This window comes from Pipra filicauda, unplaced genomic scaffold (genome assembly GCF_003945595.2).
Source record: "Pipra filicauda isolate LSUMZ 115617 unplaced genomic scaffold, ASM394559v2 scaffold591_size256279_pilon, whole genome shotgun sequence".
In the NCBI taxonomy this organism is placed as follows: Eukaryota; Metazoa; Chordata; class Aves; order Passeriformes; family Pipridae; genus Pipra; species Pipra filicauda.
Genome location: NW_024104744.1, coordinates 1 through 17,923, shown reverse-complemented (window position 1 = coordinate 17,923; position 17,923 = coordinate 1). Strand labels below are relative to the sequence as shown.

Here is a 17,923-nt window from a genome sequence, read left to right as displayed (position 1 = left end):
CTGGAAAATCCTGGGAACTGTCTTGTAAACTAACATGAGTGGGGGGATCCTGGGGGGGTCACACGTTCATTGGGAAAGTTTGTTCTATCTTTGGAACTGGACATAGACTCATGTTCTGACCTAGTTTAAGAACACCAAATCCTCTGTTTACGCCTCCATATCCACATCCCCAGACAGAGCAGCCTCTGGATAAACAGATTCCATAGGTTAATCTCAGCCTTGAGAGTGCAGCAGGTCATGGGTGAGGCCGGGAGGAATTGGATGGTTTGAGTGGGACACCATAGAGGGATATGGGGCTTTTCAAATTATGGGGGAAAACTCCAAAAATGCAGCTTCTGTGTTCCAACAGGTCCAGCTCTGCACTGAGTGTCCCAAATTTGGGGCTACTCGTGGGGTCCAATCTCTCTGCCGTGGCAGCTGGGGGTGGTGGGTCGGTGGGGCCGTGCAGCTGTGGAGCACATCTGCTCTAGGGAGAGCTGAGCTGCTCTGGCAGTTCAAACGTGGAAACTCCAAACCAAATCCTACCCCCAGAACCACATCCTACCTCACAAACACCTCAGCTTAGGTTTCACCTGGAGGGTGGGACCCACAGGAGGTGTTTGTAGCTCTGTAGGTCATGAATGAACCCTCAGCTTTTGCCCTGGGCAGCTGTGCCAGGGTTGGACAGCCCTTTCCATGGTGAAATGTTCCCATTATCCAGCCTGAGCCTCCCCTGGCACAGCTGGAGGCCGTTCCCTCTCCTCCTGTCCCTTGTTCCCTGGCAGCAGAGCCCAACCCCCCCCGGGCCCCCCTCCTGTCAGGGGGTTGCAGAGCCAGAAGGTCCCCCCTGAAAGGAACAACTGGTCTGTGATAGAAACACAGACAGCATCTGGGCATGAGCAGCACAAGGTTCTGAGTTCACTCAGCGTCACAGTTACTCATATATCCATTATGAATTCCCCTGGATCCTCTCCTGTCCCTTCTGGAAGCAGAACTGTCTGATAACATTTTGCCAGATTGAATTTCCACCCATTCGGTGACATCCCAGTGATTTATTTTGAAGAAGTCATTGCAGAATTGCAGCATAATGTTGTTACTGCCTCTCCCCACAGCTCTGCTCTCATCTCCTCGCACTGTTACTGAGATGCCTGGTGCAATATTTTCCCAAAATCCAGTTATAGGGGAGTGGCAAAGGCGAATGGACACATTTGGCAAACTACTTCAACCTGCAGAACATAAAATCTGTTAAGAGATCAAAACCCAAAGTCTTTTCAAAATTATATCCCTGGAGGTGTCTGGCTGGACAGGGCAACCTGTCCTAGAGCACCCTGGTCTGGTGGAAGGTGTCCCTGCCCATGGCAGAGGGTGGAACTGGGTGAGCTTTAAGGTCCCTCCCAAGCCAAACCACTCGGTCATCCTGTGATTCTGTGACCCTACATTCTGGAATTTCCATCTCTTTAAACCTTGAGGAACAAGGTGAAGGCACACGTGAAATTCCTGGGCCACCTCGATCCAGATGTGGCCAGGCAACCTGGACACTCTCAAATTAATTAATTGGCACCATTCCTATTCTTTCTAGGAAGGAAATCCTCCTGCAGAGCAAACCACGGCTGTCCCTGTCCCCAGCAAGCCCCTGGATCCGTCTGATCCCATTTTGGGCACCTGGGGATGCACAGAAAATCCAAGTGTGCTTTTCATCCACAATTTTGGTTGGTTTTGGCAGAACTGTGGTCCCTCCACAGCCAGTGCTGTGTCCTCTCCTCTCCTGGCCACTCCTGGAGAGCTGTGCTGTGGATGGTGAGCTCGAGGAGGTAGGAAGTGGGACTGGGAGGAATTCCCTCAGGAATGACACTTGTCCAAGAGGTGCTGCACACAGAGCTGGGTTTGGGGACTGGACACTGCCCTCCTGGAGATCACACACCTGCAGGAGTTCCACAGCTTTGCCTCGACTTTGCTTCCCCATCAGGGAAAATTTATTGCACCCCAGTTGTTATTTAGAATCACAGAACCACAGAATTCCCAGGTTGCAAGGGACCCCCAAGGATCATCCAGTCCAAGCCCTGCCCTGCCCAGGACACTCCAACACTCCCCCCTGTCCCTCAGAGCGTTGTCCAAACCCTCCTGGAGCTCTGGCAGCCTTGGGGCCGTGCCCACTGCCCTGGGGAGCCTGGGCAGTGCCCACCACCCTGTGGGGGAAGAACCTTGTCCTGAGATCCCCCCTGAGCCTGCCCTGTCCCAGCTCCAGCCCTGCCCTGGGTCCTGTCCCTGCTCCCAGAGGTCGGAGCTGCCCCTCGGGAGGAGCTGCAGCCCCCGCTGAGCTCTGCCCTGGGGCTCCTCTGCTCCAGCTGCTCCAGCCAAGTGCCCTCAGCTGCTCCTCCAGACCCTTCCCCATCCCCCTGTCCCTCCTCTGGACACTCTCTGGGAGCTTTAGATCTATTTTATATACAGCCTCCAGACAGCACCACCCTGCCTGGGGAGGTTTGGGATGTGCTGCAGGTGATGCTGCTCTGAGTTTGTATTCAGCAAATCACCCGCAGGTCGTGCTGACCAACACTCCCCTCCCTCTCTGCTGCCTCGGAGTCGCCTCTGCCGGCTCTGCCTAATGTGGGAAAACAAAACTCTGTTTGCGGGTTGCTCTGGGGCTGTTTGATTTTCCACTCCTCACACTAAAAGCAGAGTCTGCTGCCCCTGCAGCCTCAGTCCCTGTCCCCCCTGCATTTCTGCAGCCCCACGGCGTTATTTCCCTGCTGTTCCAGGTCAGGCACTCGGTGTCAGTGTTTGCCCCCCTGCATTTCTGCAGCCCCACGGCGTTATTTCCCTGCTGTTCCAGGTCAGGCACTCGGTGTCAGTGTTTGCCCTCGGGGCTCTCCCCCTCGGCAGGACGGGGTCGGTGCCGCAGCTCTCCCGGGGGCCGCTCGGGGCAGCGCAGGAGATGGGCTGACACCACTTGGCTTTACCCGAGGTTTTGGCATCACTTCAATCACAGACACGGTTTCTCTGCTCAAACAGCCCCCCGGCTGAGCAGGTGTGAAGGAGGCCAGGCTGGAGCGGGACCTGGCTCATGAGGGGTGAATCAGAGAATCCCAGAATCCCAGAATCCCCGGGGTTGGAAAAGCCCTCCCAGATCATCAAGCCCAACCTTGTCAACCAGTCAGTCTCAGTAGTCTTGGAAGTCTTTTCCAAGACCAATGATTCCACGATTCTATGGCCAAGCCCCCGCCCCTTTCCTTTCCCTTCCCACACTCCTGTCGGCTCTGACCCACTGAACTCTGCCCTGGAGAGTCAACATGATTAGGACTGGCTTAGCCTCAAATTATAAACATTTCCAGCACAGACTTCTGGGTGCCCAGTGGTGGCTGTGCCCCCCTCAGCTGGGCTGCTGGGAAAGCTCTTCTTATTTTTTGTAAAGATGGGAAAATAGATGAGCAGCTCCTCACAACCCTCCCCACACACAGCAGTGCCCACGTGTCTGGGAAAAGGGATTAAGAAGAAACCCAGCTGGGGTGGCTTGGTGGGAGCACAGGGCCGAGACAGCCCTGAGAAAAGCTCGGGGTGGGAGAGCCTGGAGGCACAAACCAGGGGAACTGCAGGATTTGGAGCATATCTGAAATGATCTCACACTGTGCAATAGGTGTGGGGTTATTCAAGCAAGTTGTGGCTGCCCCTGGATCCCTGGAAGTGTCCCAGGCCAGGTTGGACGGGGCTTGGAGCACCCTGGGCTGGTGGAAGGTGTCCCTGCCCATGGCAGGGGTGGCACTGGGTGGGCTTTAAGGTCCCTCCCAACCCAAACCAGTCTGGGATTTTGTTCCACTAGAGCAAACTAAAGGTTCCTCCATCCTGCCATCCTGCCTCAGAAGAATTAATGAGCCTCAAAGGGGGGGCCCTGTTCCTCAAAGGGTCATTAATAATGGTTATTAGTGGCCATTTAGGAAGGTAATTTACTGTTTATCGTTCCCTTGGCACATGTCCCAGCATCTGGCAATCAATCCAGAGGCTTCCTGAGCAGGAGGCAGCACCTCAGCCATCATGTTTCATAGAAATCAATTAATTTCTCACCTCTGAACTTGACTAATCCTTTTTTCTATATACTTTGGGCTCCCACAACACCCAGCAGTGATGAGTCCCAAAACTCCATTATAAGATCATTAAAACCAGTACATTTTTACTTGTTTAAAATCATAGAATGACTTGGGTTGGAAGTGACCTTAAAGACATATTTATAAATATCCTTAAATATATCTTTAATCTGCCTGATGTTTTCAGGGTGTGTTCTCCCCTTCCTGGTTCAGATAGTGTGAGTACAGAGGAATAATGATTCCATATGGATCATCTCCCTGTCTATTATCTTACAGACCTTTCCTGGATTGCCTCATTGGCTCTACTCGGGGCTGAAAAGTCTTCTTGTGATAATCCCCAATTTTACAGGAGCTTCCTTGGAGTTGTCAAGCTGTTGGACTGGACCATTGTGGGTTCCTTCCAACCAAATTTTTTCCTTTCCTTTCCTTTCCTTTCCTTTCCTTTCCTTTCCTTTCCTTTCCTTTCCTTTCCTTTCCTTTCCTTTCCTTTCCTTTCCTTTCCTTTCCTTTCCCTTTTCCCTTTTCCCTTTCCCTTTCCCTTTCCCTTTCCCTTTCCCTTTCCCTTTCCCTTTCCCTTTTCCCTTTTCCCTTCCCCTCTCCTTTCTCCCTCAGACTCCCTCAGTGGAGCCGGGGGGGGTCGGGCTCTGCTGCCAGGGAACAAGGGACAGGAGGAGAGGGAACGGCCTCCAGCTGTGCCAGGGGAGGCTCAGGTGGGACAGGAGGAGGAATTTCCTGCTGGAAAGGGTGGTGAGGCCTTGGCAGGGGCTGCCCAGGGAGGTTTGGAGTGCCCAGCCCTGGAGGTGTCCCAGGAAGGCCTGGCCGTGGCACTCAGTGCTCTGGGCTGGGGGACAAGGTGGGGATGGGGCACAGGGGGGATCCGTGGGCTGGGAGGGCTTTTCCAGCCCCAGTGACTCTGGGACTGTGTGAATTTACAGGTGAACACGGAGGGCAGAGCCCCAGCACAGACGGTTTTACAACTGCAGAAGTGCCTCTGAGGGCCAGAGGCTGCATTTTCTCTTCTTCACAAACCCATTTGCTCTCCTGGCTCAGGCACAGAAATGGGGGTTAAAGGCAATTTCCCCCCAGAGCTGAGGTGGCAAAGATAAGCCTTGCCAGGAGACACCCATGCACGGCCGAGTGAGGGACACCCGCTCCCGGGGCTGTGTTTGCTTTGTACCATCCAGTTTGGCTTTATTGTGCAACACATTATGGTTTTAATTAAACATTCCGTGTCTCACCGGTCAGACGGGGATAGCCAGAGCTTCCCCTCTGTCATTCCCTCGGAGCGAGGCTGCAAACGCTCCTCTCACGAACTTTATGGTTATTTCCTCCAGGGATTTATTCCCCCAATAAAAACGACGTGCGTTGCCAGCACGGTGGCTGCAGCCGTGCCAGCCATAAATCACAGGGGCCGTAAACGTGTCGCCCAATAAAGTACCGGGAGACGATCCTGCCCGCTGGGAGAGCATCACAGCCGGGAGGGATGAGTCCCGTCCCTCGCAGCCGGGAGGGATGAGTCCCGTCCCTCGCCGTCCCAGCGCCGCGCTCGGCCCGGCCCATTGGCCCGGGGGGTGTTATAAGCGCTGCCCTCCCGGTCGGGGACGGGGATTCGGGTCCTGCCTCAGCATCGCGCCGGGGCCGCGCTGCCCGTGCCGGCCCAGAGCCCCCGGAGCCCGCTCGGTGAGTGCCACGGGCGGGCAGCGCTGCCCGTCCCTCCGCTCCCGCTGCTCCGGGGGCACCGGCTCGGGGGGTACCGGCTCGGGGGGTACCGGCTCGGGGGGCACCGGCTCGGGGTGGGTGTGTGGCCGAGGTGCCGCTCGGCAGGTCCGAGGGACCCTCCGGGAGGGATGCGCCGGGGCGGGCGGGTGGATGGAGCCTCGCCGGGCAGGGCGGGTGGATGGAGCCTCGCCGGGCAGGGCGGGTGGATGGAGCCTCGCCGGGCAGGGCGGGTGGATGGAGCCTCGCCGGGCAGGTCGGGCCGTGGCGGTGCCGCGGGTCGTGCCGAGGGCTCTGTGCCGGAGCCCCCCTGCTCTGCCACCCTCGGGCGGTGGGAACGGCACGTCCCTGCCCTCGCCTCTGAAGTCGACAGAAATCGGGCTCCGTGGGTGTTTTGTCCCCAGAGCCCCTTTGCCGAGCCCTCGCTCGTTGCTTGAGTTGGCAGCGGTGCCGTTGTGAAAATAGCAACGGCTCCTCTTGGGAAAGGAGCAGATTTCTGAGTCCCATCCTCCCCGGTCCCCGCTCCCAAGGCTCTGCTCCTGCCTACGCTGACAAGAACCCTTAAAGCACCAGTACTTTGAGTTATTGGTGAAAATCAGGGCCGGGGACAGGTGGGAAATCAGGAGGTGGCTTTTGAGGGCTGGAAAAGCAGGGACAGCTCCATGTCCTGCACGAAGCTTCTGCCTTGGTGCCTGACCCCTTCCCCCGGGCAGGCTGGGGTGGTCCTGGGGAGCAGCAACACCTCGGGCACTGAGCAGGGGCACAGCCCCCTCTCTGTGGCAGGATGCCACAGTCACCTCCCAGGGGCTGCCAGGAATCTTTCACTTGATATCCTCCAGGAACTGGAGGTTTGCTTCCTCCTCAGGGCTTGGCTGCAGTGAGGAAGGTGCAATTGCCATCCCATGATAGTCTGCTGGGAGATCTTTTCTGACCTGACTGATTGTCATTGTGTGATTCTGTAAGAGATGTGTGTCCCATGGGTTGTGCTGTGTTATCTATACACATGTAACTGTACACACACATGAACGAGCATGTGTGGCTGTTTATCTTTTTTACAGTTATATGTGTATATATTTATCTATAGCATTTATTGACACACATAAAGCATGGAGGGGTAAAACCACCTTGGAGCGGGATCCGTGTTGGAGCACATAACAAACCAGAGCAGCTCAGAGAGGAGCAGAGTGAATAAATCCTATTTCGGGGTAACTTCTGGAGTGTGGTGGAGTTGTTGGTGTCTGACAAAGTCAGGTTCAAGTGGGGGTTTTCTTGTAGGAGGAGCCTCCCCTACAGACCAGGGAGTTCTCACCGGTCCTTTCTTTCCCACTGTACTCCAACAGCATCTCCCCTTTATCCGCCTCCGTATTCCTGGAAAACTGTTGCATCTCAGTGTCTTTGAGAGCTCTGGACCCTGCCAGAAGCTGCTCTTGGAGCTGCTCTTGGGGACACTCAGGCAGACACACAGGCCTGGAGTTTTTTGGAATTTTTTAGGTTTTTAACCCAGCCCCCAGATGAGCCTGAACTGTAGGAGTTGGCAGGTTGATGTCACTGCTCAGATCACAGAATTATGGAATGGTTTGGGTTGGAGGGACCTTAAAGTCCATCCAGTTCCACCCACCCACATCTGAGCCACCCCCAAGGCTCTCCTGAAGAAGGGCTGTGACTGTGCCCTCAACTCCTGACACAGAAGGGCTGCAGGTCAAGGTGATTCCTGACACCACCGAGTGTCTTTGCCCTGCCTGGAGGAAAGTAAATGACTTAGGATTTTCCCCAGTTCCCATAATTTGCATGTTGCTTTTGCCCTGGAGCAGGAAGACGTTTGTCCTTGCTAAGCTTTGGGATTTATTGTCACGTTAGACTCTCAAACTGAGACTCTAATGAAGCAAAATCATATTAGGGCCCTAATAAATGCGTCATGGAAGAGCTGTGTGTTATTCAAAGATGAGCTGTGTTACATTTAACCCCCTGGCTCTCAGATCAGGCCCTCTGTGACCTGCATGTTTCACATCCTACACAAGGTGCAGAAAGACTGAAGCCACAAATACTCTTTTCCTTTAATTAGCTCTTGTTTTGCACATTTGCTGCTTTCTTCCACCCACCCAGCGAGTCCTTCTGTCACTGGGGGGGCTTGGGGACCCCGACAGCCTCTCCAGCATCTCTGCTGGGCACTTTGTCACAGAAGTGTAGGAACCTGGAATGTGTGAGGCTCAGAGGTGTGCTGGATAGTTCAGGTTGGAGACACTTCAGAAGATCTCTAGTCCAACATCAGCCTCCAGACCGGGCCAGCTGTGAGGTCAGACAGGGCTGTTCGTGCCTTTGACCAGTTGGGTCTTGAAAACTTCTGAGGGTGGAGATGTGCAGCCTCTGGACAACCTGCTCCAATGCTTGATGGGGAAACATTTCTCATTTTATCCAGTCTAAACCCCCCTTGTTTCAACTTATACCTGTTGTCTCTCATCCTCTGAAGAGCCTGATGCAGCCTCCTTGGTGCCTCCCAGGAGGTAGGGGAAAGCTGGTGGTGAATCCCTGCACATCTTCCCTTCTCCAAGCTGAACAAGCCTTTCTCCTTGGTCTCTTACTCCAGAGCACTGCTCCAACCCCACCCATCCCAGCGGGCTCCTGCTGAACTGCCCAGAGCAGACACTGCTGGATTTCCATAAAGGCTTCACTCACCTCCTACTCTTGATCCCTGTGTAAAACCCCCACCATTTCCCACACCCCCCTGCCCTCCAATCCAGACCCAGAGACTTTCCCTGGATCCTCCCCAGGGCTCTGAACCTGCAACATCTTGTGCTTTGCCTTGTGTTTGCTTGTTATTGATAAATTCACAGGCACCACCCGGGTGGGGTTCTGCTCATCTCTCTGCACGTGGCAGTGGGATTGTGAAAGGAGCAACAGCTTGGGTGTGAGAGCCACTGAAAATCCTCCTTCCCATGGGGCCCGTCTTCTGAGCTGAGAGCAGGAGGGGCTGAGTGCCTGATTCCCTGGTACATTTTACATCCTGGAACCCCAGAATGATTTGGGATGGAAGGGACCCCAAAGCCCATCCAGTGCCACCCCTGCCATGGGCAGGGACACCTTCCACCAGCCCAGGTTGCTCCAAGCCCCGTCCAACCTGGCCTGGGACACTTCCAGGGATCCAGGGGCAGCCACAGCTTCTCTGGGCAACCTGGGCCAGGGCCAAGAAATTTTGCATTTGTTTCCAAGGTTGATTCCTAAATAAGAAGTATCAGAGTTAAAATGTCACCATTTTTTTCACCCGGTTGTCATCAAAAAGAAGTCTTAGCTTAGCAGCTTGGTCTTGGCTGGGATGATCACAGAAAAGGCATTTGCCCACTCAACAAAGCATCTCAAACTCTGGAATTTGGGGATGACTGTGGAGCAGTGTTGCTCACTAGGAAGGTTTTCTCTTCTATTCTGAAGTTTTTATTTTTTTTCTTTTTCAAGAAAAAATGTCCATCCATTTCCTCCATTCTAGGGTTTAATGGGTAAACAGGAGTGCAGTCATATTTGACACTGTGGTAGCTGTACCAGTGTCCAAACAGCACGTGGGTGCCCGCTCAGGTTGGAGGGGAGGTGGAGGGATGTGCAGCTTCTCTATTCAGTGCAGAGTCCGACTACCTGGAGTTTGTGTTGTTGGTGTGTTTTAGGTCTAGTCCATGCAGGAGCTGAGCTGGGATGGAGCAGGACTCACGTGCCACGTGGGAGTTCAATGGCTCCTTCCATCAGCCTTCAGCTTTCCTCATGCTGGGCATCCCAGGCCTGGAAGCCCTTCACCCCTGGATCTCCATCCCTTTCTGTGCTCTCTACCTCACTGCTCTCTTGGGGAACTGCATGATCCTGTTCATCATCAGGAGGACCCAAAGTCTCCACGAGCCAATGTACTACTTCCTGTGCATGCTGGCGGTCACCGACCTGGGCCTGGCCCTGTGCACCCTGCCCACCACGCTGGGGCTCTTCTGGTTCAACCTGCGCAGCATCGGCTTCGATGCCTGCCTCGCCCAGATGTACTTCATCCACATCCTGTCCTTCATCGAGTCCTCCGTGCTCCTGGCCATGGCCTTCGACCGCTTCATTGCCATCTCCCGCCCCCTGAGACACCCCTCCATCCTGACCAAGGCCACTGTCACAAAGATAGGCCTGGCCATCGTGCTCAGGGGGATGGTCTCCCTCCTTCCCATTCCCTTCCTGCTCAAGAGACTGACCTACTGCGGGAAGACGGAGCTGTCCCACTCCTTCTGCTTCCATCCCGACATCATGAACCTGGCGTGTGCAGATATAAAGGTCAATGTCTTCTATGGCATGATCATTCTCTTGTCCACGGTGGGGATGGACTTCATCTTCATCGTGCTGTCCTACATCCTCATCATCAAAACTGTCGTCAGCCTGGCAACCAAGGAGGAGTGTCTCAAGGCCCTGAACACGTGTGTGTCCCACATCTGTGCTGTCCTGGTGTTCTTCATCCCCATGATCGGCCTGTCCATGATCCACCGCTTTGGGAAGAACGTTCCCCCTCTGGTGAACACTTTGGTGGCCTACACCTACCTCCTCATCCCCCCCGCCCTGAACCCCGTCATCTACAGCATCAAGTCCAGCCACATCCGCGAGGCTCTGCTCAGGGCCCTGCGCAGGAGCAGTGGGGCTGACTGGTAGCTTCCCCCACCAGCTCTGCCAGAAAGTGCTGCTGGACTGGCTTCTCGGTCAGGGACAGCAGACTGGTTTCTTGGTCAGACCTGTTCACTGCTTTCTTGGTCAGAGCTCTTGGACTGGTTTCTTGGTCAGACCTGGTTCACTGGTTTCTTGGTCAGAGCTGCTGGACTGGTGTCTTGGTCAGAGCTGCTGGACTGGTGTCTTGGTCAGAGCTCTTGGGCTGGTGTCTTGGTCAGAGCTCTTGGACTGGTGTCTTGGTCAGAGCTCTTGGACTGGTGTCTTGGTCAGAGCTGCTGGACTGCTTTCTTGGTCAGAGATGCTGGACTGGCATCTTGGTCAGAGCTCTTGGACTGATTTCTCTCAGAGCTGGTGGGCTGGTTCCTTGGTGCTCCGTGCACACAGCAGGTCACTGCCAGAGGAAAGAGCTGCAGATCCACTCAGATGCTGTCTCCCAACCCAGAGCTGTGACCTTCCCTGCTGTGTCCCAGCATGATGCCTTCATCCCTTCCAGCAGCCTGTGAACACCCGGAGCATTAATGGAACCCCAGTGAGAGGGAGACAATTAAAGAAACATGGACTGCATGACTTTGTCTTTCCAAGTCTTGGGGGGGGAATCGAGGAACCTCTATCACATGTGAGACAAACTCGTAGCAGATAACAGGGTGTGACCTTCACTGAGAGACCCTTGCATGGGGTCATTGTCCCCTCCCCACCTGCCACAGCAGCAAACTCCACAGGACAGGGCTTGGGCCAGGAGCTGGGAGCCACCCTGGCTGTCCCAGCCCTTGGCTGTTCAGCTGGAAACATCCCCCAGGGTGCAGCTCAGTCCAGAGCCTGAGCACAGAGCAGTTCTGGCCAGGTCCTGCTGAGGGGGCCTGGACACTCCCAGCCTCCATCCGTCTCTGAAGTGCTGTGTTGTGCTGCTTGGGGCAGGGGTTGAGTTAATTTAGTCACAGGGGCTGGTGTGGGGCTGTGTTTGTTTTGTGCTGAACACAGGGCTGAGAACACAGATGGTTTTGTTAGTGCTGAGCTCACCCAGAGCCAAGGCCTTTCCTGCCCCTGGTACAGCCCCACTGGGGAGATGGGTGGGCTGGGGGTGTGGGAAGTTTGGAGGAAAGACAACTGGGACAGGTGGCCCCAACTGAGCCAGGGGATATTCCAGACCAGAGGACAACGTGCCCAGTATATGAAGGGCGGGGGAGAAGGAGGAAGGGGGGGACATTTGGGTTGATGCTCTTTGCCTACCCAAGCCTCTGTTACACGTGAGAGGGCCCTGCTGTCCTGGAGGAGCTGAACACCTGCTGCCCATGGAAGAGGGAATTAATTCCTTGTTTTCCTTTGCTTGTGTGTGTGGCTTTTGCTTTCCCTAGTAAAGTGTCTTTATCCCAACCCACTGGTTATCCAGCTGTCCCCACTCCAGCTCTCTCCCTCATCCCACTGGTGGGGCAGTGACCAAGGGGTTGCTGGGGCTTGGCTGTTGCCTGGGGTTAAACCACAACACGTCCATCCACAGGGATGGAAACAGCTCTTTTCCATCTCTTTTGGATGTCTTCGAGGCCCTCAATCTTGCCAAGTCTAATTAATATCCCAGTCACTGTTTTGCATTAAATGTCATGTGTGTGAGCAGCATCTTCAATAAAACACATCAATTCGTTGTGAAAGGTCACAAGACCTGATGAAGCCTTTTTTGCCTGAGATATTAGGTTGGAGTTGCTTAAAAACTTCAGGATGTGCTGTAGATGAACAGGACTGTATGAGTTAGGTGTGATTTGGGATGGGCCTGAGGGTCTGGTGGGGCTGGAAGCTCTTGCTGAAATAAGGGGGGCTCAAAGACATCATAGGAATGGCTAAAACTCCTGACACAAAGGACCACGTCCTACAGCCTTCCAGCTGAGGTGTGCTCTGCTGGCTGTGCCCCTTGGAGAGATGTCAGGGAGGGGACAGTGTGTCCCAGCAGCTGCTCTGCTATGGGCTGGGTCTGAGCCAGATGTGCAGGGAGGGTTCATGGTCCTCCTGGATCGTGGCCTCCCACAGACAGAATAAAATGCCCCAAAATCATGGAACAGAGTCCCAGAATCATTGAGGCTGGAAAAGCTCCCCCAGCCCATGGAGTCCACCCTGTCTGTGCCCAATGCCCACCCTGTCCCCCAGCCCAGAGCACTGAGTACCACGGCCAGTTGTAAATATTTCACTCCTCCAAATTACAGAGCTGTATTTTTGTTCATCTTAAGCCTTATTTTGTCCAGGCTTGGCCGTGGTGGAGAATAGGAAGCAATGGCCAGGGTTCACCTTGGAAGGGGAAGCAGCAGAAGGTGCTGGGACAGGACCCCACACCCAAACTGGCCTGTCTCTGCCTGACATTGGGCACTTCCCCCTCAGAGCAGCCCAGATTAGTGTCTTTCTTTTCTGCTCCATCCAAACAGTAGCTGGAATGGAGAGAAAAAATAATGCAGAAACATCTCCATTAAGAAACCCCAGAGAGAGAGCAGGGAAGATTCCTGAGGGGAGGGTTCCCAGGCCACTGCTTGCTCTGTGTTGTGCTCATTATCTCACTGAGTGTCCCAGGGTGTTCAGTGACAGCCCCCTGAGCTCTGCCTGGCACAGCAGGTCCTCGGGGGCAGGTCCTGCTGCCACTGGGACAGCACCAAAGGGGACAACTCTGCTCCAACATGTGCAGTGTAACCTGGAGCCTGCAGGAGTCACATAAGGGAGAGACTTCAGCAGGAAAGGGCTTTGCTGGAGGGTTGCCTGGCTTGGGCCATCCTCACACAGGGTTCTGAGAACAATGATTCAGAATTCTGAGGAGATTCTGAGATTGCTCCCAGCCTGAAAAGTTGCAGAGTTCCTCCCTGGGTGTCTGTGCTTCCTCACTGCAGCCGTTCTCCAACACAGCCCCAGCCCCAGGAGCCTCTGCCACAGTAAGAAAACGTTTGTGGGGGACAGGGAGGGTGTGGGGGGGTGTCAGCACATCTGTCAGCACAGCTGGAGAGCACCGTGGAGCGGGAACGAGAGAGGGAGAGATAAAGATGGGGAAGAGGAAGAGAGAATGGGAGAACGAGGAGGAGGAGAAGAAAGAAGGAGAAAATAGGCTGAGAGAGCTGGGGATGTTCACCCGGAGAAGAGAAGGCTCCAGGGAGACCTGAGAGCCCCTTTCAGGGCCTAAAGGGGCTCCAGGAGAGCTGGAGAGGGACTTTTGATAAGGGCCTGGAGGGACAAGACAAGGGGGAATGGCTTCCCACTGCCAGAGGGCAGGGATGGATGGGATATTGGGAAGGAATTCCTGGCTGGGAGGGTGGGGAGCCCCTGGCCCAGGTTGCCCAGAGAAGCTGTGGCTGCCCCTGGATCCCTGGAAGTGTCCAAGGCCAGGTTGGACGGGCCTTGGAGCACCCTGGGCTGGTGGAAGGTGTCCCTGCCCATGGCAGGGGTGGCACTGGATGGGTTTAGGGTCCCTCCCAACCCAACCCATTCTGTGGTTCTGTGGCAAGGTGTCAAAGGTTGAACTCGATGATCTTGGAGGTCTTTTCCAACCTAAATGACTCTGTGACTCTGTGATTTACTGAGAGGAGCTGCTGTGGCTGCTCTTGGATCCCCTCAGGAAAATAAACATGCATTTACTGGTGTTTTTAGAGACAGGTAATCTGTCTTTTAACAGTATATCCAGTTTTATCTCTACAGAAAGCCAGGCCCTCACAGCACCTGGTTCTCATCCCACCAGCAATCCAAATCACGAGTCACTTCTGAAAACAGGGACACATTTATTGATGCCAAAGGACCAGAGCCAAACTGCAGCCTCAGGGATTGTTTCAGTGCCTGTCTCACAGCCCCATTCCCTGGGAAGGGAATGGGAGGGCAGGGGTTGTCCAGTGGGACTCGGGCTGTAATTGCCCTCCAGGGCTGGCAGGTGAGTTGCCTCAGGTACCTGTTGGTGACTGGTGAGGCTCCTTGTTCTTCTTAATGCCAGGGCTGGGCTGCCAGTGCCATCCCTGTGGGCACAGTGACAGCACCAGTCCACCCACGCCGTGAGTAAACTGGGTATAAAAAGCTACAATATGAGTCTTATTTGTTACAGATCCAAGATGGAAAAGCCCCACATCAGGGGAACAAAGCAATGCTATTTTAGGGTTTCACCACAGTAAAACCCCCACGGTTTCAAACCCCACGTCACTCATCAAATAATTGCATTAATAACCTGCAGAGCTTGTCATAGACCCACTTTGCATCCATGATTTACACGGATTGGGCACAAAAGGAATAACCAGAAGGCTCAGGTTATGTACTTAATCTTGTGCTGTCCCTCCAGGGCAGGGGGATGGTGGGTTTGCTCTGCCACTGGTACAGCCAGGTACCGACTTGGTGCCTGGGGATAGAAAAGCACCCAAAGCAAATGTTTTTACAGACCTTCATGGCCATTTCCTTTGGATCACAGCCCTCCTGGAAAATCTGCAGATACGGAATAAGGTGAACAATGTGATTATTTTCTTTTTCTACAGATATTCTGATTTTTCCATACGTGTTTTCAGGTCGAAAATCCAATTTGTGTGTGCAAAAAAAAAAGTTAAGATAGCTGATTCTGCCTATGCCTGTGTGCAGTTCTGGGGAGGGCTGGGCCGTGGGAGGCAGCACCACCAGCTCAGCACATTTCTGACAGGGCACTGCAGCACATATGGAAGAAATCAAACAGAGCTGAAGTTTTACAGGAAACACTGAAATCCTGTTGGTTTATTATTATTATTATTATTTTTAATTTTTCCCTTTAAAATGAAAAGAAAACAAGTTCAGCTGAGGGGTTAATTATGTGAAATGTTGTTTTTATGCTATTCTGCCCGTTAAGAGAATTCAGGCCGTTCCTGGTCGAGCTCAAATGGCAGCATTTTGTCACTGCAGGTGTTGTTGCCCCCAGCCACGGTGGAGTGTGGGACTGGGAGAGGGGCTGCCCGCCCTGTGTGAGCCATCCCGTGGGACGCAGAGCCACGGGAAGGGTTTCTGAGCGCTGTCTGTGTTTGCCTTGCAGGAGGTGCCCGGCGTAGCATGAGTGCCGCCCCCGGCGTGGGCCATGCCCTTCCCCAACGGCTCTGAGCTGCGCCCGTCCTTCATGCTGGCGGCGCTGCCGGGCCCGGAGGGGGCCCAGGCCTGGGTGGCCGCGCTGCTGTGCGGGGCCTACGCCGTGGCCGTGGCGGGGAACGGGGCGGTGCTGCTGGCGGTGCGGCTGGAGCCCGGCCTGCACGTGCCCATGTACCTGTTCCTCTGCATGCTGGCCGCCATCGACCTGGCGCTGGCCTCCTCCACCGTGCCGCGCGTCCTCGCCTTCTACTGGTTCGGCACCCGGGAGATCGGCTTCGGCGCCTGCCTGCTGCAGATGTTCCTCATCCACGCCCTGTCGGCCGTCGAGTCCACGGTGCTGCTGGCCATGGCCGTGGACCGCTACGTGGCCATCTGCCACCCGCTGCGCCACGCCGCCGTGCTCACCAACGCCGCCACCGCCCGCGTCGGGCTGGCGGCCGTGGCCAGGGGCGTGCTCTTCTTCCTGCCCCTGCCCCTGCTCCTGCTGCCCCTGCCCTTCTGCGGGTCCCGCGCCCTGTCCCACTCCTTCTGCCTGCACCAGGACGTGATGAACCTGGCCTGCGCCAACACCACCCCCAGCGTGGTGTACGGCCTGGCCGCCATCCTGCTGGTCATGGGGCTGGACGCCGTCCTCATCTGCCTCTCCTACCTCCTCATCCTCAAGGCCGTGCTGCGCCTGGCGGCCTGGCGGGAGCGGCTCAAGGTGTTCAGCACCTGCATCGCCCACATCTGCGTGGTCCTGGCCTTCTACGTGCCCCTCATCGGGCTGTCCGTGGTGCACAGGTTCGGGAGGGACCTGGCCCCGCTGGTCCACGTCACCATGGGGAACATCTACATCCTGGTGCCCGCCGTGCTCAACCCCATCATCTACGGGGTGAGGACCAAGCAGATACAGAGGAGGATCTTGAGTCTGATCCGTGTCGGTGACAGAACTTCCCAGTGACCTGTCCCGTGTCCTCACGGCTCACGTTCCACCCTCGGCGTCCATGGCACGGCACTGTCCTCTGGGTGCACTCCGAGGTGCTGCCAGGAGGCAAAAGGTAAAGAGTGGTTACAAACTCCTTCCAAGAGTGTTTACCCTCATCAGACTTGGAGAGAATCTACTACAGTGATCTAAACCCAAGCCTGGCCGAGCAGGTTCTGCAATTGGAAGGAAAAGTGACTCAACAAACTGATAAAAATATCTCGGTACTGCACTTCTTTGTTCCCATCTCACCCATAACAGGCAGAGCAGATGCTGCAGTGGTTTGGGCTGATTTTGTTAATTCATCATTTCCACATGTGGCACATTCACATCCCAGAACTTCTTCCAGAATCTTTGGCCATAGCATCAATGCCCAAGTAAAACAATAACAACACATTACATTACAGATGCACAGATGAGCTTCAGAAGAGGAACCTCCACCTCTGTGGTCCTGTTCTGAGATGCTGGGTGCTCAGTGAAGACCCCTCAGCCTTCTCGTAGCAGGTGCTCTGGAAAAAATTTCAGAAAGTGTAAAAATAATTCATTTTTAATTATATTCAATAAAACAGCATCATCTCAGGGGAAAAAAAACAAGCAAGTTATAAATGTCAATTATAATTCCAAGCTGAAGGAAGTCTCATTTCCAAATCAAAGGTGTTTCATACCTTTGACTCCACACTGGGAATACCTAAGAAGTCATGAATTAAGTTCAAAATCTTCAGCTTTTGAGCTTTTTTAATACTTCATGGGTGTTGCCAGGAAACAGAGAACCCAACAACCTTTGCTCTCCTTGTTCTCATGACTTTTCTACCTGTGGGCCACTACAACAAAGCTCTGTTAGTACAATGAAAATCAGCAAGACTTAGGAATTATGAAGAAGGACTGAGAGCAAACTGCATTTATTTTCATGCCACCACAGAGTCAAGGGATGGTTGAGGTTGGTGGCACCTCTGAAGTTCATCTTCATCTTCTCTGAAGGTCCAAGCTCCCAGATCAAGCAGGGTCAGCAGGGCAGTGGGTTACCCAGGACAGTGTCCAGACAGCTTTTGAATATCTCCAAGGATGGAGACACTGCTTCATATTTTGGGAAAGGCTAAAGAACCTGGGGAGGGATGTTGTACAGTAGGATTTTACAAAGAATCACAGAGCTGAAGGGTGATCACTTCTAGGTTTTGCCCTAATGATTTTTGTCATTTTAAAAATAAATCTGTTTCTTTGGGGTTCTTTAGAGGTGCCAGGGGTGTGTGAGCTCTGATTTGAACCCTGTGGTTTTCTCTGCCCAAGTGCACAAAGCCCTGCAGAGCTGGAGCCCTCCCAGATACCCAGAGCAGCACTGGGCACTGTAAACCAGGTTCATCTGCAGTACAGCAGGAGGCCCACGTGCCCTGGAACCCTGATGTCTCCATCAGTGTCACAGAATCCCGGGATCCCTGGGGCTGGAAAAGCCCTCCCAGCCCATGGATCCCCCCTGTGCCCC

The 17,923-nt window shown here is 54.3% G+C and overlaps 2 protein-coding genes across 2 annotated transcripts; both read left to right on the top strand.

Annotated features, from left to right (window-relative positions):
• The first annotated feature begins 5,657 nt into the window (after window positions 1-5,657).
• LOC113987090 (olfactory receptor 51G2-like) lies at window positions 5,658-11,590 on the top strand. Its single transcript, XM_027719401.2, has 2 exons — window positions 5,658-5,735; window positions 9,422-11,590. The coding sequence occupies exon 2, from the start codon at window positions 9,450-9,452 to the stop codon at window positions 10,422-10,424; it is 975 nt and encodes a 324-aa protein (XP_027575202.1). The 5' UTR covers window positions 5,658-5,735; window positions 9,422-9,449; the 3' UTR covers window positions 10,425-11,590.
• On the top strand, window positions 5,702-17,917 carry LOC113987091 (olfactory receptor 51E2-like). The gene is made up of 2 exons (XM_039387843.1): window positions 5,702-5,735; window positions 15,433-17,917. Exon 2 carries the CDS (start codon window positions 15,475-15,477, stop codon window positions 16,423-16,425), a length of 951 nt encoding a protein of 316 aa, XP_039243777.1. The 5' UTR covers window positions 5,702-5,735; window positions 15,433-15,474; the 3' UTR covers window positions 16,426-17,917.
• The last annotated feature ends 6 nt before the right edge of the window (window positions 17,918-17,923 follow it).